The sequence below is a fragment of the Anomaloglossus baeobatrachus genome, chromosome 7 (genome assembly GCF_048569485.1).
Source record: "Anomaloglossus baeobatrachus isolate aAnoBae1 chromosome 7, aAnoBae1.hap1, whole genome shotgun sequence".
Taxonomy (NCBI): domain Eukaryota; kingdom Metazoa; phylum Chordata; class Amphibia; order Anura; family Aromobatidae; genus Anomaloglossus; species Anomaloglossus baeobatrachus.
In genome coordinates, this window is record NC_134359.1 from 310,922,312 (window position 1) to 310,947,938 (window position 25,627).

General features: G+C 50.5%; 1 protein-coding gene across 1 annotated transcript in view; it reads right to left on the bottom strand.

Annotated features, from left to right (window-relative positions):
• Positions 1–25,627, bottom strand: part of STK36 (serine/threonine kinase 36) — a 233,675-nt gene that overhangs the window by 54,538 nt on the left and 153,510 nt on the right. Inside the window, exons 13-21 of the mRNA XM_075318701.1 lie at positions 13,896–13,981; positions 13,717–13,816; positions 13,477–13,639; positions 11,948–12,054; positions 9,176–9,280; positions 9,013–9,111; positions 8,849–8,943; positions 6,407–6,467; positions 5,267–5,408 (exon numbers count right to left, since the gene is read on the bottom strand). Coding sequence (XP_075174816.1) covers positions 5,267–5,408; positions 6,407–6,467; positions 8,849–8,943; positions 9,013–9,111; positions 9,176–9,280; positions 11,948–12,054; positions 13,477–13,639; positions 13,717–13,816; positions 13,896–13,981 — 958 coding nt within the window. The remainder of the gene's footprint in view (positions 1–5,266; positions 5,409–6,406; positions 6,468–8,848; positions 8,944–9,012; positions 9,112–9,175; positions 9,281–11,947; positions 12,055–13,476; positions 13,640–13,716; positions 13,817–13,895; positions 13,982–25,627) is intronic.

Here is a 25,627-nt window from a genome sequence, read left to right on the forward strand (position 1 = left end):
CATGGAAGGAGAAGGAGCAAGAGGCAGACACAGGCATGGAAGGAAAAGGAGCAAGAGGCAGAGACAGGCATGAAAGAGGAGGAGCAAGAGAAGACACAGGCATGGAAGAGTAGGAGCATGAGGCAGACACAGGCATGGAAGAGGAGGAGCAAGAGAAGACACAGGCATGGAAGAGAAGCAGCAAGAGGCAGACACAGGCATGGAAGGAGAAGGAGCAAGAGGCAGACACAGGCATGGAAGGAGAAGGAGCAAGAGGCAGACATAGGCATGGAAGGAGAAGGAGCAACAGGCAGACACAGGCATGGAAGGAGGAGGAGCAAGAGCCAGACACAGGCATGGAAGGAGGAGGAGCAAGAGGCAGACACAGGCATGGAAGGAGGAGGAGCAAGAGGCAGACACAGGCATGGAAGGAGGAAGAGCAAGAGGCAGACACAGGCGAGGAGCAGCAAGAGGCAGACACAGGAATGGAAGAGGAGGTGCAAGAGGAAGACACAGACATGGAAGGAGGAGTAAGAGGCAGACACAGGCATGGAAGAGGAGCAGCAAGAGGCAGACACAGGTATGGAAGAGGAGGTGCAAGAAGCAGACAGGCATGGAAGGAGGAAGTGCAAGAGGCAGACAGGTATGAAAGGAGGAGGTGCAAAAGGCAGACACAGGCATGGAAGGAGGAGGAGCAAGAGGCAGACGCAGGCATGGAAGGAGGAGGAGCAAGAGACAGACACAGGCATGGAAGGAGGAGGTGCAAAAGGCAGACACAGGCATGGAAGGAGGAGGAAGAGGAAGAAGCAGACATAGGCATAGAAGAGTAGGAGCATGAGGGAGACACAGGCATGGAAGGAGAAGGAGCAAGAGGCAGATACAGGCATGGAAGGAGGAGGAGCAAGAAGCAGACACAGGAATGGAAGAGGAGGTGCAAGAGGCAAACACAGGCATGGAAGGAGGAGCAAGAGGCAGACACAGGCATGGAGGAGGAGCAGTAAGAGGGAGACACAGGTATGGAAGAGGAGCAGCAAGATGCAGATACAGACATGGAAGGAGGAGGTGTAAGAGGCAGACACAGGCATGGAAGAGTAGGAGCATGAGGCAGACACAGGCATGGAAGAGGAGGAGCAAGAGGCAGAGACAGGCATGGAAGGAGAAGGAGCAAGAGGCAGACACAGGCATGGAAGGAGGAGGAGCAAGAGGCAGACACAGGCATGGAAGGAGGAGGAGCAAGAGGCAGACACAGGCATGGAAGGAGGAGGAGCAAGAGGCAGACACAGGCATGGAAGGAGGAGGAGCAAGAGGCAGACACAGGCATGGAAGAGGAGGTGCAAGAGGCAGATACAGACATGGAAGGAGGAGTAAGAGGCAGACACAGGCATGGAAGAGGAGCAGCAAGAGGCAGACACAGGTATGGAAGAGGAAGTGCAAGAGGCAGACACAGGCATGAAAGGAGGAGGTGCAAAAGGCAGAGACAGGCATGGAAGGAGTAGGAGCAAGAGGCAGACACAGGCATGGAAGAGAAGCAGCAAGAGGCAGAAACAGGCATGGAAGGAGAATGAGCAAGAGGGAGACACAGGCATGGAAGGAGAAGGAGCAAAAGGCAGACACAGGCATGGAAGGAGGAGGAGCAAGAGGCAGACACAGGCATGGAAAGAGGAGGAGCAAGAGGCAGACACAGGCATGGAAGGAGGAGGAGCAAGAGGCAGACACAGGCATGGAAGGAGGAGGAGCAAGAGGCAGACACAGGCATGGAAGGAGGAGGAGCAAGAGGCAGACACAGGCATGGAAGGAGGAGGTGCAAAAGGCAGACACAGGCATGGAAGGAGGAGGAAAAGGAAGAAGCAGACACAGGCATAGAAGAAGGAGGAGCAAGAGGCAGAGACAGGCATGGAAGAGTAGGAGCATGAGGCAAACGCAGGCATGGAAAAAGAAGGAGCAAGAGGCAGACACAGGCATGAAAGAGGAGGAGCAAGAGAAGACACAGGCATGGAAGAGTAGGAGCATGAGGCAGACACAGGCATGGAAGAGTAGGAGCATGAGGCAGACACAGGCATGGAAGAGGAGGAGCAAGAGGCAGAGACAGGCATGGAAGGAGAAGGAGAAAGAGGCAGACACAGAGATGGAAGGAGGAGGAGCAAGAGGCAGACACAGGCATGGAAGGAGGAGGAGCAAGAGGCAGACACAGGCATGGAAGGAGGAGGATCAAGAGGCAGACACAGGCATGGAAGGAGGAGGAGCAAGAGGCAGACAGGCATGGAAGGAGGAGGAGCAAGAGGCAGACACAGGCATGGAAGGAGGAGGAGCAAGAGGCAGACACAGGCATGGAAGGAGGAAGAGCAAGAGGCAGACACAGGCGAGGAGCAGCAAGAGGCAGACACAGGAATGGAAGAGGAGGTGCAAGAGGCAGATACAGACATGGAAGGAGGAGTAAGAGGCAGACACATGCATGGAAGAGGAGCAGCAAGAGGCAGACACAGGTATGGAAGAGGAAGTGCAAGAGGCAGACACAGGTATGAAAGGAGGAGGTGCAAAAGGCAGAGACAGGCATGGAAGGAGTAGGAGCAAGAGGCAGACACAGGCATGGAAGGAGGAGGAGCAAGAGGCAGACACAGGCATGGAAGGAGGAGGAGCAAGAGACAGACAGGCATGGAAGGAGGAGGTGCAAAAGGCAGACACAGGCATGGAAGGAGGAGGAAGAGGAAGAAGCAGACATAGGCATAGAAGAAGGAGGAGCAAGAGGCAGAGACAGGCATGGAAGAGTAGGAGCATGAGGCAAACGCAGGCATGGAAAAAGAAGGAGCAAGAGGCAGACACAGGCATGGAAGGAGAAGGAGCAAGAGGCAGATACAGGCATGGAAGGAGGAGGAGCAAGAGGCAGAGACAGGCATGGAAGAGGAGGAGCAAGAGGCAGAGACAGGCATGGAAGAGGAGGAGCAAGAGGCAGACACAGGCATGGAAGGAGAAGGAGCAAGAGGCAGACACAGGCATGGAAGGAAAAGGAGCAAGAGGCAGAGACAGGCATGAAAGAGGAGGTGCAGGAGGCAGAGACAGGCATGAAAGAGGAGGAGCAAGAGGCAGACACAGGCATGGAAGAGGAGGAGCAAGAGGCAGACACAGGCATGGAAGAGGAGGAGCAAGAGAAGACACAGGCATGGAAGAGAAGCAGCAAGAGGCAGACACAGGCATGGAAGGAGAAGGAGCAAGAGGCAGACACAGGCATGGAAGGAGAAGGAGCAAGAGGCAGACATAGGCATGGAAGGAGAAGGAGCAACAGGCAGACACAGGCATGGAAGGAGGAGGAGCAAGAGCCAGACACAGGCATGGAAGGAGGAGGAGCAAGAGGCAGACACAGGCATGGAAGGAGGAGGAGCAAGAGGCAGACACAGGCATGGAAGGAGGAAGAGCAAGAGGCAGACACAGGCGAGGAGCAGCAAGAGGCAGACATAGGAATGGAAGAGGAGGTGCAAGAGGAAGACACAGACATGGAAGGAGGAGTAAGAGGCAGACACAGGCATGGAAGAGGAGCAGCAAGAGGCAGACACAGGTATGGAAGAGGAGGTGCAAGAAGCAGACAGGCATGGAAGGAGGAAGTGCAAGAGGCAGACACAGGCATGGAAGGAGGAGGAGCAAGAGGCAGACACAGGCATGGAAGGAGGAGGAGCAAGAGACAGACACAGGCATGGAAGGAGGAGGTGCAAAAGGCAGACACAGGCATGGAAGGAGGAGGAAGAGGAAGAAGCAGACATAGGCATAGAAGAGTAGGAGCATGAGGCAGACACAGGCATGGAAGGAGAAGGAGCAAGAGGCAGATACAGGCATGGAAGGAGGAGCAGTAAGAGGCAGACACATGTATGGAAGAGGAGCAGCAAGAGGCAGACACAGGCATGGAAGAGGAGCAGCAAGAAGCAGACACAGGCATGGAAGGAGGAGCAAGAGGCAGACACAGGCATGGAGGAGGAGCAGTAAGAGGGAGACACAGGTATGGAAGAGGAGCAGCAAAAGGCAGACACAGGCATGGAAGGAGGAGGAAGAGGAAAAAGCAGACACAGGCATGGAAGAGTAGGAGCATGAGGCAGACACAGGCATGGAAGGAGAAGGAGCAAGAGGCAGACACAGGCATGGAAGGAGGAGGAGCAAGAGGCAGAGACAGGCATGGAAGAGGAGGAGCAAGAGAAGACACAGGCATGGAAGAGTAGGAGCATGAGGCAGACACAGGCATGGAAGAGGAGGAGCAAGAGGCAGACACAGGCATGGAAGAGGAGGAGCAAGAGAAGACACAGGCATGGAAGAGGAGGAGGAGCAAGAGGCAGAGACAGGCATGGAAGAGGAGGAGCAAGAGGCAGAGACAGGCATGGAAGAGGAGGAGCAAGAGGCAGACACAGGCATGGAAGAGGAGGAGCAAGAGAAGATACAGGCATGGAAGAGAAGCAGCAAGAGGGAGACACAGGCATGGAAGAAGGAGCAAGAGCAGACACAGGCATGGAAGGAGCAGGAGCAAGAGGCAGACAGGCATGGAAGGAGGAGGAGCAAGAGGCAGACACAGGCATGGAAGGAGTAAGAGCAAGAGGCAGACACAGGCGAGGAGCAGCAAGAGGCAGATACAGGAATGGAAGAGGAGGTGCAAGAGGCAGACCCAGGCATGGAAGAGGAGCAGTAAGAGGCAGACACATGTATGGAAGAGGAGCAGCAAGAGGCAGACACAGGCATGGAAGGAGGAAGTGCAAGAGGCAGACACAGGCATGAAAGGAGGAGGTGCAAAAGGCAGAGACAGGCATGGAAGGGGGAGGAGCAAGAGGCAGACACAGGCATGGAAGGAGGAGGAGCATGAGGCAGACACAGGCATGGAAGGAGAAGGAGGAAGAGACAGACACAGGCATGGAAGGAGGAGGAGCAAGAGGCAGAGACAGGCATGAAAGAGGAGGAGCAAGAGGCAGAGACAGGCATGGAAGAGGAGGAGCAAGAGAAGACACAGGCATGGAAGAGTAGAAGCATGAGGCGGACACAGGCAATGAAAAGGATGAGCAAGAGGCAGATACAGGCATGGAAGGAGGAGGAGCAAGAGGCAGACACAGGCATGGAAGAGTAGGAGCATGAGGCAGACACAGGCATGGAAGAGGAGATAAAAACAGACACTAATGAAACCAGGCTTACCTTCGGTCCTCACTAGATGCTTTCCATCTTACTTGCTAAGCATCCAGCAGACAGCCAGGACCTCTGCTCTTGCATTATGTCTGCAGTGGTGTTAAGTCTCCGATACTGGTTACTACATACGTGATAAAACACTTGAAAACTATGGCCAGCAGGCAACGTACCAAAGGCACCTGTGACAGTGATTTCTTCACAGCGGACAGTAGAACATCATGAGTCAGTGTCACTGATTCACCACAGTCATGGAGAGAAACTGCAAGTATGGAGGCGGCAGTCTGGGGAAAATTCAGAGAGAGCAATGAGACTACAGGAGAAAAGTACAAAATGCTGCCGTCACACGGGAGGATAAACAGGATGATGTGTGGAATGGCTTCACTCAGGACATGCAAGGGATTACACAGTGCTGCACCGCCAATTCACCGGGTCTTGGATTACACAGTGCTGCACCGCCAATTCACCGGGTCTGGGATTACACAGTGCTGCACCGCCAATTCACCGGGTCTGGGATTACACGGTACTGCACCGCCAATTCACCGAATCCGCGAGTACACGGTGCTGCATCGCCAGTTCACCAGCTCTGGGAGTACTCAGTGCTGCACCCCCAATTCACCGGGTCCGGGATTACACAGTGCTGCACCGCCAATTCACCAGGTCTGGGATTACACAGTGCTGCAACGCCAATTCACCGGGTCTGGGATTACACGGTACTTCACCGCCAATTCACCGAGTCTGGGATTACACGGTGCTGCACCGCCAATTCACCGGGTACGGGAGTACACGGTGCTGCACCGCCAATTCACCGGGTACGGGAGTACACGGTGCTGCACCGCCAATTCACCGGGTCCGGGATTACACGGTGCTGCACCGCCAATTCACCGAGTCCGGGAGTACACGGTGCAGCACCGCCAATTCACCGGGTCTGGGATTACATGGTGCAGCACCGCCAATTCACCGGGTCTGGGAGTACACGGTGCCGGACCGCCAATTCACCAGATCAAGGATTATATGGTGCTGGACCGCTAATTCACCAGATCCAGAATTACATGGTGCCGGACCGCCAATTCACTGGGTCCGGGATTACACCAATGCATCACTGCCAATTCAGAGTGTCCGGTGTAAGTCTGTGGCTGGTGGCGGTGACCTCTAAGGTAATCCAAATCAGCACCAGACGGATTGATCCACAGGTGATGGCAATCGCCTTATCCACTGCTGCTGCTGGTGATTACTGACAAAAGGAAGAAAAGCAACAGAGCTTCATTATACTGCGACTCACCAGGAGGGACGGGATGTCACATGAGAGCAGAGGAAGAAGAGCCGCTGACGAGGCCAACACCCTGCAAACACAGAGACATGTAAGAGGAGGCAGAGGCTGCGCAGAGGAAGAGCAGGCAGAGGCTGCAAACAGGAAGAGCAGGCAGAGGCTGTAAACAGGAAGAGCAGGCAGAGGCTGCACAGAGGAAGAGCAGGCAGAGGCTGCACAGAGGAAGAGCAGGCAGAGGCTACACAGAGGAAGAGGAGGCAGAAGCTGTGCAGAGGAAGAGCAGGCAGAAGAAGAGGCAGAGGCTGCACAAAGGAAGAGCAGGCAGAAGCTGCGCAGAGGAAGAGCAGGCAGAGGAAGAGGAGGCAGAGGCTGCACAGAGGAAGACCAGGCAGAGGCTGCACAGAAGAAGAGCAGGCAGAGGCTGCACAGAAGAAGAGCAGGCATAGGCTGCGCAGAGGAAGAGGAGGCAGAGGCTGCACAGAGGAAGAGCAGGCAGAGGCTGCGCAGAGGAAGAGCAGGCAGAGGCTGCACAGAAGAAGAGCAGGCAGAGGCTGCACAGAAGAAGAGCAGGCATAGGCTGCGCAGAGGAAGAGCAGGCATAGGCTACGCAGAGGAAGAGCAGGCAGAGGCTGCGCAGAGGAGGAGCATGCAGAGGTTGCGCAGAAGAAGAGCAGGAAAAGGCTGCGCAGAGGAAGAGGAGGCAGAAGCTGTGCAGAGGAAGAGCAGGCAGAAGAAGAGGAGGCAGAGGCTGCACAAAGGAAGAGCAGGCAGAAGCTGCGCAGAGGAAGAGCAGGCAGAGGAAGAGGAAGCAGAGGCTGCACAGAGGAAGACCAGGCAGAGGCTGCGCAGAGGAAGAGCAGGCAGAGGAAGAGCAGGCAGAGGCTGCACAGAAGAAGAGCGGGCAGAGGCTGCACAGAAGAAGAGCAGGCAGAGGCTGCGCAGAAGAAGAACAGGCAGAGGCTGCGCAGAAGAAGAACAGGCAGAGGCTGCGCAGAAGAAGAACAGGCAGAGGTTGCGCAGAAGAAGAACAGGCAGAGGCTGCGCAGAAGAAGAGCAGGCAGAGGCTGCGCAGAGGAAGAGCAGGCAGAGGCTGCACAGAAGAAGAGCAGGCAGAGGCTGCACAGAAGAGCAGGCATAGGCTGCGCAGAGGAAGAGGAGGCAGAGGCTGCACAGAGGAAGAGCAGGCAGAGGCTGCGCAGAGGAAGAGCAGGCAGAGGCTGCACAGAAGAAGAGCAGGCAGAGGCTGCACAGAAGAAGAGCAGGCATAGGCTGCGCAGAGGAAGAGCAGGCAGAGGCTGCGCAGAGGAAGAGCAGGCAGAGGCTGCGCAGAGGAGGAGCATGCAGAGGTTGCGCAGAGGAAGAGCAGACATAGGCTGCGCAGAGGAAGAGCAGATATAGGCTGCGCAGAGGAAGAGCAGATATAGGCTGCGCAGAGGAAGAGTAGGCAGAGGCTGCGCAGAGGAAGAGCAGGCAGAGGCTGCGCAGAGGAAGAGCAGGCAGAGGCTGCGCAGAGGAAGAGCATGCAGAGGCTGCGCAGAGGAAGAGCAGGCAGAGGCTGCGCAGAGGAAGAGCAGGCAGAGGCTGCGCAGAAGAAGAGCAGGCAGAGGCTGCACAGAGCAAGAGAAGGCAGAGGCTGCACAGAGCAAGAGCAGGCAGAGGCTGCGCAGAAGAAGAGCAGGCAGAGGCTGCGCAGAGGAAGAGCAGGCAGAGGCTGCACAGAGGAAGAGCAGGCAGAGGCTGCGCAGAGGAAGAGCAGGCAGAGGCTGCACAGAGGAAGAGGAGGCAGAGGCTGCACAGAGGAACAGCAGGCAGAGGCTGCACAGAGGAAGAGGAGGCAGAGGCTGCACAGAGGAAGAGGAGGCAGAGGCTGCACAGAGGATGAGGAGGCAGAGGCTGCACAGAGGAACAGCAGGCAGAGGCTGCACAGAGGAAGAGGAGGCAGAGGCTGCACAGAGGAAGAGGAGGCAGAGGCTGCACAGAGGAAGAGGAGGCAGAGGCTGCACAGAGGAAGAGCAGGCAGAGGCTGCACAGAGGAAGAGCAGGCAGAGGCTGCGCAGAAGAAGAGCAGGCAGAGGCTGCGCAGAAGAAGAGCAGGCAGAGGCTGCGTAGAGGAAGAGCAGAGAGAGGCTGCACAGAGGAAGAGCAGGCAGAGGCTGCACAGAGGAAGAGCAGGCAGAGGCTGCACAGAGGAAGAGCAGGCAGAGGCTGCACAGAGGAAGAGCAGGCAGAGGCTGCACAGAGGAAGAGCAGGCATAGGCTGTGCAGAGGAAGAGCAGGCAGAGGCTGCGCAGAGGAAGAGCAGGCAGAGGCTGCGCAGAGGAAGAGCAGGCAGAAGCTGCGCAGAAGAACAGGCAGAGGCTACGCAGAGGAAGAGCAGGCAGAGGCTGCGCAGAGGAAGAGCAGGCAGAGGCTGCACAGAGGAAGAGCAGGCAGAGGTGAGCAAGAGACACTTACGTATCTGGGACAGATTGCAGGCGTAGGACTAGTAGAGAGAGGATTAGAAGAGACAGCTCTGCAGCGTGGACTCTCGGTGCGTCCCACAGATGGACCTAGGGAAGACCAGTGTCAGACGAGCGGTGGACAGTGGTGTCAGAGATCTCATTACTTTGTATTCTCACCTCTCCGTTGATGAAAAAGAGGATATCCTGCAGCGCAGACGAGCAGCTTGTAAGTCGCTGGCACACATCCAGACTGGCATGGCAGCAGCCATACACAACCTGCAAGAATACAAACTCAGCAACGTAGGACCCGATCCAGGACGCAGAACAGCAAACACGTTACCTTCAGCAGGCTGACAACGCAGGGGACGCGACAGAGTCCAGAGAGAAAGCGAAAAAGGGGCGCCCCCGAATCCAAGAGCAGCCGTCCTGAGACATAGAGCCAGACCTGCAGGGAAAGACAACTACATTCATGGGGAAAACAAGACCAAATAGGGCAGAGGACAGCAGAGACAGGGCACAGAAAAGAGGAAGGTGCGAGAAAGAACAAGAGAACAGAGGAAGAAGAGAATGAGAGCAGGAGAACAGAGGAAGCACAGAAAGAGAACAGGAGAAGAGACGAGGCAGAGGAAGAAGAGAGTGAGCAAGAGATCAGAGGAAGCACAGAAAGAGAAAAGGAGAAGAGACGAGGCAGAGGAAGAAGAGAGTGAACAAGAGTTCAGAGGAAGCACAGAAAGCGACCAGGAGAACACAGGAAGCACAGAAAGCAAGCAGGAAAACAGAGGCAGCACAGAAAGCGAGCAGCAGAACACAGGAAGCAAAGAAAGCAAGCAGAGAACACAGGAAGCAAAGAAAGCGAGCAGGAGAACAGAGGAAGCAAAGAAAGCAAGCAGGAGAACACAGGAAGCAAAGAAAGCGAGCAGGAGAACAGAGGAAGCACAGAAAGCAATCAGGAGAACAGAGGAAGCACAGAAAGAGAGCAAGGGAACAGAGGAAGCACAGAAAAGAAAAGAGGCAGCGCAGGAGAGGAGGAGAGATAGAAGAGGCAGCGCAGGCAAGGAGGAGGGAAAGAAGAGGCAGCACAGAAGATGAAGAGGGAAAGAAGAGGCAGCGCAGGCGAGGATGGAGGGAGAGAAGAGGCAGCGCAGGAGATGAGGAGGGAGGGAATGGGCAGTGCAGGAGATGAGGAGGGAGAGAAGAGGCAGCGCAGGAGATGAGGAGGGAGAGAAGAGGCAGTGCAGGAGACGAGGAGGGAAAGAAGAGGCAGCGCAGGAGAAGAGGAGGGAGAGAAGAGGCAACGCAGGCGAGGAGGAGGGAAAGAAGAGGCAGCGCAGGCGAGGAGGAGGGAAAGAAGAGGCAGCGCAGGCGAGGAGGAGGGAAAGAAGAGGCAGCGCAGGCGAGGAGGAGGGAGGGAAAAGGCAGCGCAGGCGAGGAGGAGGGAAATAAGAGGCAGCACAGGCGAGGAGGAGGGAGAGAAGAGGCAGCACAGGCAAGGAGGAGGGAGAGAAGAGGCAGCGCAGGCGAGGAGGAGGGAGGGAAGGGGCAGTGCAGGAGATGAGGAGAGAGAGAAGAGGCAGCGCAGGAGATGAGGAGGGAGAGAAGAGGCAGCGCAGGAGACGAGGAGGGAAAGAAGAGGCAGCGCAGGAGAAGAGGAGGGAGAGAAGAGGCAACGCAGGCGAGGAGGAGGGAAAGAAGAGGCAGCGCAGGCGAGGAGGAGGGAAAGAAGAGGCAGCACAGGCGAGGAGGAGGGAGAGAAGAGGCAGCACAGGCAAGGAGGAGGGAGAGAAGAGGCAGCGCAGGCGAGGAGGAGGGAAAGAAGAGGCAGCACAGGAGATGAAGAGGAAGAGAAGAGGCAGCGCAGGCAAGGAGGAGGGAGAGAAGAGGCAGCGCAGGCAAGGAGGAGGGAGAGAAGAGGCAGCGCAGGCAAGGAGGAGGGAGAGAAGAGGCAGCACAGGCAAGGAGGTGGGAGAGAAGAGGCAGCACAGGCAAGGAGGTGGGAGAGAAGAGGAAGCACAGGCGAGGAGGAGGGAAAGAAGAGGCAGCACAGGAGATGAAGAGGAAGAGAAGAGGCAGCGCAGGCAAGGAGGAGGGAGAGAAGAGGCAGCGCAGGCAAGGAGGAGGGAGAGAAGAGGCAGCGCAGGCAAGGAGGAGGGAGAGAAGAGGCAGCACAGGCAAGGAGGTGGGAGAGAAGAGGCAGCACAGGCAAGGAGGTGGGAGAGAAGAGGAAGCACAGGCGAGGAGGAGGGAGAGAAGAGGCAGCGCAGGTGAGGAGGAGGGAGGGAAGAGGCAGCGCAGGCGAGGAGGAGGGAAAGCAGAGGCAGCAAAGGCGAGGAGGAGGGAAATAAGAGGCAGCGCAGGCGAAGAGGAGGGATAGAAGAGGCAGCGCAGGCGAAGAGGAGGGATAGAAGAGGCAGCACAGGCGAGGAGGAGGGAGAGAAGTGGCAGCGCAGGCAAGGAGGAGGGAGAGAAGAGGCAGCGCAGGAGATGAGCAGGGAGAGAAGAGGCAGCGCAGGAGATGAGGAGGGAGAGAAGAGGCAGCGCAGGAGAGGAGGAGAGATAGAAGAGGCAGCGCAGGCAAGGAGGAGGGAAAGAAGAGGCAGCACAGAAGATGAAGAGGGAAAGAAGAGGCAGCACAGGCGAGGATGGAGGGAGAGAAGAGGCAGCGCAGGAGATGAGGAGGGAGGGAAGGTGCAGTGCAGGAGATGAGGAGGGAGAGAAGAGGCAGCGCAGGAGATGAGGAGGGAGAGAAGAGGCAGTGCAGGAGACGAGGAGGGAAAGAAGAGGCAGCGCAGGAGAAGAGGAGGGAGAGATGAGGCAACGCAGGCGAGGAGGAGGGAAAGAAGAGTCAGCGCAGGCGAGGAGGAGGGAAAGAAGAGGCAGCGCAGGTGAGGAGGAGGGAGAGAAGAGGCAGCGCAGGCGAGGAGGAGGGAGAGAAGAGGCAGCATAAGAGATGAGGAGGGAGAGAAGAGGCAGCATAGGAGATGAGGAGGGAGAGAAGAGGCAGCGTAGGAGATTAGGAGGGCGAGAAAAGGCAGCGCAGGAGATGAGGAGGGAGAGAAGAGGCAGTGTAGGAAAAGAAAGCAGAGGCTATCATGAAAAGGTAAAAAAAGAAAACCTTTTCTCTGTGTTGCCGCTGTTCTGCTGCTCCAGAGACCTCACACAAAGCAGCCAGGACTTGAGTGAAGAGTTTGTGCTTGTCCTTAGTACATGGAGTGTCAGGAGCTGGTGACAGATTCGGGTAATGGGCGACGCCATACTTCTATCAGACAACTTACAACTATCAATTTAGACTATTGACTGGTACATTTATCAATAGAGAGAATGGAACATCAAAAAAGGCAGCGGGGGACTCGCCTGTGGGCTGTGACCTCTTCGGCAGAGGGGACTCGCCTGTGGGCTGTGATCTCTCCGGCAGAGGGGACTCGCCTGTGGGCTGTGACCTCTCCAGCAGAGGGGACTCGCCTGTGACCTCTCCAGCAGAGGGGACTCGCCTGTGGGCTGTGACCTCTCCAGCAGAGGGGACTCGCCTGTGGGCTGTGATCTCTCAGGCAGTGGGGACTCACCTGTGGGCTGTGACCTCTCTGGCAGAGGGGACTCGCCTGTGGGCTGTGACCTCTCCAGCAGAGGAGACTCGCCTGTGACCTCTCCAGCAGAAGAGACTCGCCTGTGGGCTGTGATCTCTCAGGCAGCGGGGACTCGCCCGTGGGCTGTGACCTCTCCGGCAGCGGGGACTCGCCCGTGGGCTGTGGCCTCTCCGGCAGCGGGGACTCGCCTGTGGGCTGTGACCTCTCTGGCAGCGGGGACTCGCCTGTGGGCTGTGACCTCTCCGGCAGAGGGGACTCCCCTGTGGGCTGTGACCTCTCCAGCAGAGGAGACTCGCCTGTGACCTCTCCAGCAGAAGAGACTCGCCTGTGGGCTGTGATCTCTCAGGCAGCGGGGACTCGCCCGTGGGCTGTGACCTCTCCGGCAGCGGGGAGTGACCTCTCTGGCAGTGGGGACTCGCCTGTGATCTCTCCGGCAGAGGGGACGCGCCTGTGGGCTGTGACCTCTCTGGCAGTGGGGACTCGCCTGTGGGCTGTGATCTCTCCGGCAGCGTGGGGGAGTAGCTTGTGGGCTCTGATCTCTCCGGCAGAGGGGACTCGCCTGTGATCTCTCCAGCAGAGGGGACTCGCCTGTGGGCTGTGACCTCTCCGGCAGCATGGGGGACTAGCTTGTGGGCTGTGATCTCTCCAGCAGAAGGGACTCGCCTGTGGGCTGTGACCTCTCCGGCCGAGGGGACTCGCCTGTGAACTGTGCCCTCTCCGGCCGAGGGGACTCGCCTGTGAACTGTGCCCTCTCCGGCAGAGGGGACTCGCCTGTGAACTGTGCCCTCTCCGGCAGAGGGGACTCGCCTGTGGGCTGTGCCCTCTCCGGCAGAGGGGACTCGCCTGTGGGCTGTGCCCTCTCCGGCAGAGGGGACTCGCCTGTGGGCTGTGATCTCTCCGGCAGAGGGGACTCGCCTGTGGGCTGTGATCTCTCTGGCAGAGGGGACTCGCCTGTGGGCAGTGACCTCTCCGGCAGCAGGGACTCACCTGTGGGCTGTGACCTCTCTGGGCAGTGGGGACTCGCCTGTGGGCTGTGACCTCTCCGGCAGCGGGAACTCACCTGTGGGCAGAGACATCTCCGGCAGTGAAGATTCGCCTGTGGGCAGTGACCTCTCAATGATCTTGTCCAGGGCATGAGTATAATCTGACAGTAGAGCCTGGTACAGTGGGGCACACTCGTCCAGGCGTCCACAGCTAGTACTTTCACTAAGAGACACCAAACACTAGAAAATAATTGTCAAGACTTGCAGTCACTGCCCCGACAAGAGCAAAGCGCAGAGCTGTGGACAGTGGACGTTACCTCCAGGCTCCGCACCAATACCAGGTTGTTGGCATCTTCTGGAGAACACAGCAGCTGATCCAGCACCCGCAGGAAGTCACTGCGGCAGGACGGCAGCTCCCTGCAACAAAGGGTTAACATCAGCACCCCAAACCGACCACAGAAGGTTAAGGATCCCCAACCTACACCTGGAGGCTCACCGGGAGGACTCAGGAAGACCCCAAAAACAGTAATAGGAAGTCAGAAGAGCAAACAGGTCAGACAGGAAGGAGGCGGCCCAGGAGCACTGGAGAGAGGGAGAAAAAAGGGTTAATGCCCGCCTGATAACACACATACTACAACCACCCCCATCCTGCAGTGTACATGGTGTACAGCGAGGGGTTAATGCCTGCCCGATAACACACACTACTATTGTCCCCATCCTGCAGTGTACACGGTGTACAGTGAAGGGTTAATGCCTGCCCGATAACACACACACTACTACCACCCCCATCCTGCAGTGTACACGGTGTACAGCGAGGGGTTAATGCCTGCCCGATAACACACAAACTACTGTCAAGGGAGGAATTTGGGTTGAAGACTGCTAATGGAGTCTTCGTTTGAGATATCCAGAAACGGTGCCGTATTAGCTGTATAACAGTGCCGATATATCCATGTATCAGACAATGAACACACAGACATGCTCTCCTTGAGTCAGCGTCATCCACTGCCTCGTGTATTCTGATAGATCCAATTATACAGTAAGCATGAATAACCTTGAAGCTAACCAGGGAGTACTTTTACTCCTTAATTTCTCACATCACATTGCCTTCCTCCCGTACATTCCTTCTGGGTGAACATTACTGATAACACTTTTGCAGCTTCACATTCTGGCTTCATCATCTTTGGTTAACTCCTTCATGACTATACAACTTTAAATTATACTATAGGTCTGTGCAATCGCTACATAGACAGATGGATAATTATGCAACTACATCTACATTTTGATTATTTATATACACAGATATTCTTATTACGTTTGAACAAACAAGCTATAGCTCAGTGCCACCTCCACACTACCACCCCCATCCTGCAGTGTACACGGTGTACAGTGGGGGGTTAATGCCAGCCTGATAACAAACACAAACACACACAAACACTACTATCACCCCCATCCTGCAGGGTACATGGTGTACAGTGAAGGGTTAATGGCCGCCCGATAACATACATACTACTACCGCCCCCATCCTGCAGTGTACACGGTGTACAGTGAGGGGTTAATGCCTGTCTGATAACACACATACTACTATCACCCTCATCCTGCAGGGTACACAGTGTACAGTGAAGGGTTAATGCCTGTCTGATAACACACATACTACTATCACCCTCATCCTGCAGGGTACACAGTGTACAGTGAAGGGTTAATGCCTGTCTGATAACACACATACTACTATCACCCTCATCCTGCAGGGTACACATTGTACAGTGAAAGGTTAATGCTCGCCTGATAAGACACACACTATTATCACCCCCATCCTGCAGGGTGCACAGTGTACAGTGAAGGGTTAATGCTCGCCTGATAAGACACACACTTCTATCGCCCCCATCCTACAGTGTACACGGTGTACAGTGAGGGGTTAATGCCTGCCTGATAACACACACATACTACTATCACCCCCATCCTGCAGGGTACACGGTGTACAGTGAGGGGTTAATGCCTGCCCGATAACACACACACTACTATCGCCCCCATCCTGCAGGGTACACGGTGTACAGTGAGGGGTTAATGCCTGCCCGATAACACACACTACTATCGCCCCCATCCTGCAGGGTACACGGTGTACAGTGAGGGGTTAATGCCTGCCCGATAACACACACACTACTATCACCCCCATCCTGCAGGGTACACTGTGTACAGCGAGGGGTTAATGCCTGCCTGATAACACACACACACACACTACTATCACCCCCATCCTGCAGTGTACACAATGTACAGCGAGGGGTTAATGCCTGCCCGATAACACACACACACTACTATCACCCCCAACCTGCAGTGTACACAATGTACAGCGAGGGGTTAATGCCTGCCCAATAACACACATACTACTATCACCCCCATCCTGCAGTGTACATTGTGACAGGGTGTACAGCAGAGCAAGGAGAGACAACAGGCCGAGGATGATCCAAAAGGTTTACTAACAGGAATACAGGAACAGCACACAAGACCAAATAAAACAGATTCGGGGGCACCTCCCGATAATCCAAAGTGCCAGATCACGACGTAATAGTCCTTTTCAGAGTCCCAGAAATCCCACACAATCCACTGGACGGCGAGATCTGTCCGCAGAATCAGATCTCGCTCCCTTCCTCTTCAAAGCTCAGCTCCCAACTGCACTTAGAAACAGGAGTGTATTGTCTGAGCTCGTGGGCCCGCCCCTCAAGGGTAGGGGTCTATGCAATGGTTGGGCCCACTAGAAGATTCTAGAAGGTTGGCTCCGAGATGTCTACAGGTTTGTGTAGTTGGCGTTATCCACTGCTTACGAAACAATGGGAAGTTCCCCTGGCTGTGTGGACAAGAGATAATTGCATTATGGGCCCAGAGACACAGGAGATGGGGGGAAGGTATGGTTACTTACATCCCAAGACATTTCAAAGTGTTCAGTAAGTACAACCAAAGGAAAGTTACATCACATCCTGACATATTTTTTTTTCTTTTCATATACAAATAGATATGTAAAGGGGGTCAAAAATTATTTCAAAAAAGTATTTTAACCCCAAATTTATAAAACATGACCTTTATTATAACAAAGCTAAAATTGACTCACAGACATAAATACATTCAATGTCTCACTGGGTTCAATCAATTAGGAGATAAATATATAGCAATGCACAATATTTGTTTTTCCTTTTGACAATCCAACAAACACAGCAAAAGTTTATCCTCCTCCAAAAATTATGAAGTAAATATCTCAGAAGGATAAGAAGGAAAAAATGCAGATATTATATCCATCAAGGGGTTTGTCTTGCTAAATTCTACTAAGAAGGGGGCTGAAAGCCCGTACTTACGAAGCGCTCACTGATATCCTAATCAGGCACGAATACTAATATTCTTTATAGCAAGATACTATTTATTTTAATAGCACATGAATATATATAGTCAATGGTACATAGGCATAAGAACTATAGTCATAGAAACTTATACAATAACAGAAATATGCATCAACATTACCGTTATGTTGTAGCAATCCTTTCACATCGGAGGGAACTCGAGTTAATGAAGGAATCAACATGGCATGGCATCACAGGAACAGTGCGTACGTACACTTCATTGTCCTGGAAGGTATTTCCCTACCTTAAGCGAGTTCGGTGTATATTTTATAGGAAAATATTGTAGGTTGTGTCTAAATGGTCGTCAGCATGTGACAGCTGAGTCATGTTCATGTAACTTGACCACAAACTGCTGGAGGCACCGTTTGCTTCCTGCACATTTACTTGTACATCCTGCCAGTGGTCAACTGACCAACTGTGGTCGGCCATAGTGTTAGCGAAATATTGCAATGAGCCGTAAATTTCATATGCAAGCTTCCTTCAAGCTGTCTTTAGCTAACCACAAGTTTCCTGTAAGTGGAACTGTAAATGTTACTTCCTTTATCTTCAACTGCTTCAAGACATGTATTCCTTGGTAATCATGAAATATTATCCAAAGGACATCTTCTTTGATACTGAATTATTGATGGATCAAATAATATCTGGGATCACTCCTATCTTTTGATCATGATCCCTATCTAATAGTCATTCAAACTTCAGTCATATCACATTGGTATCACAATCGGTCCTTGATCCCAGGGATTATTTTCCATCATCAGTGTTCCACTAGAAGAAGATCACTCGGAATATACCATACCATGACCAAGAAATATTGTTTGCCACAAATTTTGTCTTTGTTTGTTGGGATAAACGTTGAATCACAAATATAATCACTTTCACTACTTTTGTATATTATATTAAAACTAAAAGCAATATTATCTGAAAAGCTCCCTTGAATATCATGTGTTTTGGCATTTGCTCGATATTCAAAGGAATCATTACACATTACATTTCCCGATATGTTACTAGAAGTTTCACTAGTCCGATTTATGAACATATTGGCATAAGGCCATAACATATCATGAATTGTCTTTTCCACTAAACTGGGTTTAAAAGCATCTACAGTCCATAGAGATGAATCCCAGGTTAGTCAGTCCAGTCTTATATCTTAGTACCCAAATTCCTCCCTTAAAAGCCAGATATTGCAAATTGGTGACTGTTGCATTCAAATTGCCTTGCCACCATGGAAGATTGATCCATCCCACTATGGAAATGGGTACTGTAGTATTCTATAGACGAACACTTAGAGTGTCTTTATCAGCAAGATGATCAGAACAACTTTTCTACTTTAAGATTTCCTCCATCGATACCGGGACATCCAGATAAGGGATACTGGTGGCTGTAACCGAAGAATGTGTACAGATCCAGCAATCTGTGTGTTGAAAATGTGATGGTGCATCAGAAATTCATTCGCCACAGGTTCCTCCTGATGTAGACTTGTCCATCCAACGACCAGAGAGGCAAACATCGAACACAGGAATTTCTCCATCTCATCACTATCGAGCTCTTCCCAGTAACCGATACCATGGATTCCGCTTATTTACCACACCTTCTGCAAGTAAAGATACACTATTATTCTCGTAAATAACATTTTTTCTTGTGGGACATATTCCCACTTCCCCACTCCTGGTCTCATTATCAGGAGAGTACGATCTTTTCTGACTGCTATTACCTCTGCCTCTGAGGGCGGTCCTTGGAGGTTTTGAATCCATATTTTTGCTCCTACATTTGTAATATTAGAGGATCCAAAACCTTTAGTACCCCGTATTGTTAATTCTGCTGGGGCAGTTCCTTCTCTTATTTCAGACAAGTTTATTGGGATTATCAACATCTGAGCCACCTTCTGGTGTTTCATCAAGATCAAAGGTTCATTTCCCAAATTTAGCATCAGTACCTTGATTTCTCCCTGATAATCTGCATCTATTACCCCTCCCACCACTATGGCTCCTTTTAACACTAAACTAGAACTAGTGGCTATTTGACCATAATGATCCTTTTGTGTATGGCAACCCAATCCTGTTGAAATTGGTTTTACCTTACCTGGGGGTACCACGACAGTTTCCAATGTACTGAGGTCTAAACCTGCTGAATAAGGTGTCGCTCTTTCTGGTGTGCCCAAACAGCTGTACCTTGCCTTGTCAACTGTTGGACTGACTTGTCTGATGGCTGCTGCTTTATCTGCTTCTGAATTAAACAAACGTTCAAGTGAGTTAGTAGGGACATGAGCATCAACATGAAGTACAGTGGTCTTGGTAGATTGAATAATCCCTTCAATGTCTTGCCACACTTCCCTGACCATCTCAAACACATTTTGCTGTTCCTCTCCCCATTGGAACTCATATTTTTTCCTCGTTACGTTGTACAAATGAGCCAACATTTGTCCCAAATGAGGGATATGTTGTCTCCAAAAATCAAACAATCCAATATAAGACTGAGTCTCCTGTTTGGATTTAGGGACCAGAAAATTAATAATTTTCTGTCTGGCATTGGGCAAGATCTCTCTGTGCCCCTTGTTCCACTGAATCCCTAGACATGTTACCACCTGAGACGGTCCTTGAACCTTGGCATCATTGATTTCCCATCCTTTACTTCTCATATGAGCAATCAGTTTTGTCAATTGATCTTTCACACTTTGCTCATCTTGTCCTTGTATCATTATATCATCGATATAATGTGAGATCTGCATTTCTGATGGTAGATCAAATCCATCCAAATGCTCTGCCACCGTCCGGTGACAGATTGTGGGGCTATGTAGCCATCCTTGGGGTAACCTGGTAAAGGTATATTGTCTTCCTAACCAAGTGAATGCAAATTGATCTTGAGCCTTCTCTTCTATAGGTATAGTAAAGAAAGCATTTGCCAAATCAATTACTGCATACCAAGTTCCAGAGTGAGTCTGAATATTTTCCACAATCGTTATTGTATCCGGAACTGCAGCTGTCAAGGGAGGAGTATTCTTGTTTAACTCCCTATAATCAACTGTCATGCGCCAGGAGCCATCACTCTTTTTAACTGGCCAGACAGGATTATTCCATGCGGTAGTAGTAGGGCGCATTACCCCAGTTTCTACCAATTCTTTAATGGTTTCTCCTATCTCTCTGTGACCTCCTGGTATTCGATATTGTTTCATAGCTACCATTTTTGTAGCTGGAGGCACATGTACAGGGGGCATTTTGACTTTGCCCACCACCACTGGTCGCATTTCCTTATGACAAGACTTAATCCCAAAGGAGAATTTTCCTTCTGTTAGATTAAGCGTCATCCCTTTTAGGACATCAATTCCCAAAATATATTCTGGTATAGGTACTACCAGTACCGTATACTCCTTGATAGGTAAATTACCTATCTTCAAAGCTACCTGTGTCTGAACCCCGGTGATCACTTGACCACCTAGTCCAGCAATTTTTACTCTAGGTCCTTTTATTTTTTCTGGGTTTCCATGAATTAAAGTAGCCTCCGCCCCCGTGTCAATCAAAGCTGGGACTCTTTGAACATGTATGCTAAGATTGACGTAGGGACGTTCGTCCCTTTTTATCAATAGGGGGGCTTGGCTGGCTACCTATGGTAAATCACTTCCTTCTGAACTTTCATTTACACAGACTTCAGTCTGTGTATTAGCCCTTCCTTCCGTGACCTTTGTGGCCACGGCTGCAGCCAGTTCTTCCAATGGATAAACTGACTGAAAATCTTCCCAAGACACTTTCTTTGGGGGTTTTTCCCCTTTTCCTTCTGATTTCTTTACCTTGGGGGTTTTTGAACCCCCTTCCACATTTGTAGTGGTCACTTTCTTTGTGGATAGAACTTTCTGTTTGTACAACTTCCATAATTCTCCTATCTCCTTTCCATCAATCCTTTCCTTATTGATCCCGGCTTTAAGCAAAGCCTGGAACATGTCTTTGCGAGGCACCCATGGGGCCTCCCCTACTGATTTCTCTTTCCAATCAGGATTGTTTGGCTTACTGTTACCAACATGGCCTCCAGGGGATGGTTTATCCCACTGTCCCATATCCTGTAACTCCCTCATCCTCCCTAGAACTACACCGATTGATTCTCCAGTCAGCGCTACAGTTAACCTTAAAATAACCGTTTTGTATGCTGGAGGAGCATGTTTAACCAGTCTATTTCTTATGCTGGCTGTCAATGGGTACTGGAGATAATCATCATCATCCATTCCCAAAAGAGGAAGAGCATTCCTCATTGCTTCTTCCTTCAGTCTTTCCATACCATCTTTTAAGGTATACCAAGGTTTACCATTGATAGGAAAGTCTGCTTCTGATGGGTATTTGTCCAGAAAAGCATGGGCTAGGATCATGATTAAGTTTTGAGTACCATGCTCATTATGATCAACAAAATAATTTTTTATTGATCTCTGAATTTCTGGGTCACGAGACATGGTGACAAATTTTGCCACGTCTCCGGCGTCAAAGTGCACTCCACCTTTTCCGAGATCGTGCACTCTGACCAACCAGGGAATTTCTCCTTCTCCTGGTTTTTGTCTAAACTGTGTTAAAATGCTATCAACTTCTCCCTGAGAGTAACCTTCAATGGTTACTCGATTTTTTACCTGAGGAATCGTTCTCTCATTTGTGATGGCATTACCATCTTCGTCATATTGCAGATTTCCCTGACCATCCCGGACATGTTCCCGGATGATCTCATTCTCTGCCCTCTCTAGGCGCCTCCTTACTGGGTTAGCCTGAATCTTCCCTTTATGGTAATCCTCCTCATCAGATGATGAAGATGAATCCCACACATCCCCATCCCAAGTATCGGGATCCCAGTTTATAGAAGCTGAGGCGATACTTTTATGTACTTTGGTTTTATTTACCTTTCCTCTTCTTTTCTTGTACTTATTTTGAGCAATTTTTATGGCAGCTTTTTCTGCCACATTCTGATAATGTTCCAATTTATCCTTCAACAGTCTGGTATTACATTCCATAACTGTTTTCAGGCCACCTAATTCTATCATCTTTTGTTCCATCTGGGAACTTTTCTTCTGCACCTTTAGATTACGCTCATGCATTACACTATATGCACTTGCCAAAATCCAGATGCGCCGTCCTAAAGACACTACATCACCTGCTTTCACAGGGATACTACCGAATACATTCACAACATCAGTAGCTTCACTACCCATAAGCTTGTCCTGCCATTGTTTGTGCCGTGCTAAAGACACTACATCACCTGCTTTCACAGGGACACTACCGAATACATTCACAACATCAGTAGCTTCACTACCCTTAAGCTTATCCTGCCATTGTTTGTGCCGTGCTAAAGACACTACATCACCTGTTTTCACAGGGACACTACCGAATACATTCACAACATCAGTAGCTTCACTACCCTTAAGCTTATCCTGCCATTGTTTGTGCCGTGCTAAAGACACTACATCACCTGTTTTCACAGGGACACTACCGAATACATTCACAACTTCAGTAGCTTCACTACCCATAAGCTTATCCTGCCATTGTTTGTGCCGTGCTAAAGACACTACATCACCTGCTTTCACAGGGGCACTACTGGGTACATTCACAACATCAGTAGCTTCACAACCCTTAAGCTTGTCCTGCCATTGTTCTGCCAATCCACAACTGACCAATTCATGTGCTATTAGATTGTAGGGAGCCTCAGTCCAGGTGGGGATCTCCACAACAACCTCCTTAACATTATCCTTATGTTTTCTGAACATTTTGACACTATGCAAAAAGATTGAAAAAATATCTGGAAATTTGCCAAATATATGTTTTTAATTTCTAAATTACAAAAATTTGTTAATTACTTCTTATAGAAGTAATCCTGCCGACTACGCCAATTTATGTCTTGCTAAATTCTACTAAGAAGGGGGCTGAAAGCCCGTACTTACGAAGCGCTCACTGATATCCTAATCAGGCACGAATACTAATATTCTTTATAGCAAGATACTATTTATTTTAATAGCACATGAATATATATAGTCAATGGTACATAGGCATAAGAACTATAGTCATAGAAACTTATACAATAACAGAAATATGCATCAACATTACCGTTATGTTGTAGCAATCCTTTCACATCGGAGGGAACTCGAGTTAATGAAGGAATCAACATGGCATGGCATCACAGGAACAGTGCGTACGTACACTTCATTGTCCTGGAAGGTATTTCCCTACCTTAAGCGAGTTCGGTGTATATTTTATAGGAAAATATTGTAGGTTGTGTCTAAATGGTCGTCAGCATGTGACAGCTGAGTCATGTTCATGTAACTTGACCACAAACTGCTGGAGGCACCGTTTGCTTCCTGCACATTTACTTGTACATCCTGCCAGTGGTCAACTGACCAACTGTGGTCGGCCATAGTGTTAGCGAAATATTGCAATGAGCCGTAAATTTCATATGCAAGCTTCCTTCAAGCTGTCTTTAGCTAACCACAAGTTTCCTGTAAGTGGAACTGTAAATGTTACTTCCTTTATCTTCAACTGCTTCAAGACATGTATTCCTTGGTAATCATGAAATATTATCCAAAGGACATCTTCTTTGATACTGAATTATTGATGGATCAAATAATATCTGGGATCACTCCTATCTTTTGATCATGATCCCTATCTAATAGTCATTCAAACTTCAGTCATATCACATTGGTATCACAGGGTTTGTGTATAACTCATACTGATACTCATAGTATTAACCCTCCAAACCCCTACTATATTTCCTGCCAATTTTTGGTAGAAGAGCTGACCATGGAAACAAAAAAAATTATTTCGTCTCCATGTCCAGTTCCAAACCCCTACCCAGGTATTGACCAATAGTTATGACCCCTAATAGCCAAATATCACCCCCAATACCATGGAGTGCAAGAAAGAGGTCACTCCCTACAGAACAGTGACTTAGTATCAGCAAAAAACATCATCTGAACTGTTACTTTAGAAAAATTTCCATAGCAAAACAATCCAACACATATATGTCATAAATGATATAAATGATATAAGGTAAGGAGTCCAATAACTATAACTTATTCCTTAATAGGAATTCTTGATAGATGAATTAGTTATCACATATCCACTGGAGATTATCCTGAAGAGAAGTACTTTATAAATGTCCTTCTTCACAAAGGCAGTTGCTTTCAAAAGTGTGATATGTCCAAGGTTCCTTTTGGTAATGGTTAGACACACTGTGCTTGATTGATAGCTTCACAATCCCAAGATACAGTTTACACCTTACACCTCGACGCGTTTCCCCCCTTGTATGATAAAACCAAGAGGTTCATCAGGAGGTTTTATTGATCCATGAGTTTAATATCAACATTCAATATGGATCCCATATACCCCAGAGAGCACAAAAACCAAACAAACTGCTGGACAGGGCCACTACAGCAATGGTTTACGGGCCCAAATGTCCAGAAATCATATGGGCTGGCACAATGCCATGATAACACCCGTCACAGAGAATCCCGGACACAAGATAACAGCACGGTATGGTTACTTACATCCCAAGACATTTCAAAGTGTTCAGTAAGTACAACCAAAGGAAAGTTACATCACATCCTGACATAGTATTACAGCGAATACAGTGAGAAGGTGTCATGATGTATGTAGTTTTCTCCATCCCATATTTTTGTATAAGATGCCATGTGATGTATTTTACCTTCTCACTGTATTTGCTGTAATACTATGTCTTGGGATGTAAGTGACCATACCTTCCCCCAGCCTGTATCATATTGCACTCAGGCTTCAGCAGTAGCTATTGTCATTGATTTGGTGGGGGTTGCATATATATATTGTTCTTCTCAGCATGGGACTTCTCCAATCTACAACTTGGTAAACAGAACAGAGCCAGCAGTCTAAAGTCCATTCATGCATCAAATGGCCAGGGGGAGGTGTGCCCACCTAAGGGGCTGATCCCAGGAGAGAAGAACATGTTAGTTCAGTTAGTTGGAGCTCGGCTGGAGAAGGACTAGGATCCATAGCTGAGGCTGGATCCTGGGGTCTGTGTGTGTGGACTGTTACAGACTGGAGATCCGCGGCCACGTGGGATTGTGTTTCGTTGTTCACCTGTTGGACTCAAGGAACTCATATAAGGACCATTGCCCTAATTCCCCTGGCATCGGAATACCAGGTGGTGCCCCTGGATCTTTTGTTTTTTTTTCTGTTGTGGACTCCTTGCAGATTTGAAGGATTTATATTTATGTTTGCGGCTTATTCTTTGTGGTTCCAATAAAGCCCGTTGGATTGTTCCTTGGCCTGGCGTCCCTCACTGCTCGGTTGCATACCCCGTCACAAACTGGTTGGCAGCGGCGGGATCAGAGCAGAAGAAGTGGAGGACAACGGCCAATCAACGTCTGAAACCAGAACCTCAGGATACAGGAACTGGACTGTGGTGAGCCTACAAACAAAGGCCCGTGAATTAGGTGTCGGCTACAAAGGACTCTCTAAGGAGCAACTAATTGAGCCATTGGAAAACGCTTGCCTGCAAGATGGCACCGAGGAACAATTTCCACAGCAAAGACGGGAGCCAGAGGTAAATACCCAAAAAAGTCAATGGGTTGTGTGGTACGAGGAGGAGATGGCCTTGCTGGGAGAGGAGACCACCATAGAATATAAGATGGAGGTCATGCGTGGAGCTAAAGAGAAGGAGCGCAGGATGGAGGAGATGGCATTGCTGGATAAGCAGCTCGCTGTGGAAGCCGCGAGAGGTTCCAGACAGACTGTAACCCCAGCACCCATCATGAGGGAACTTCCCAGGGTGTCCCGCAAAGACTTCAAGCCGTTTAATGAGGCTGCTGGTGACATTGAGGGCTTCTTCCAGGACTTTGAGCATCAGTGTCGATTAA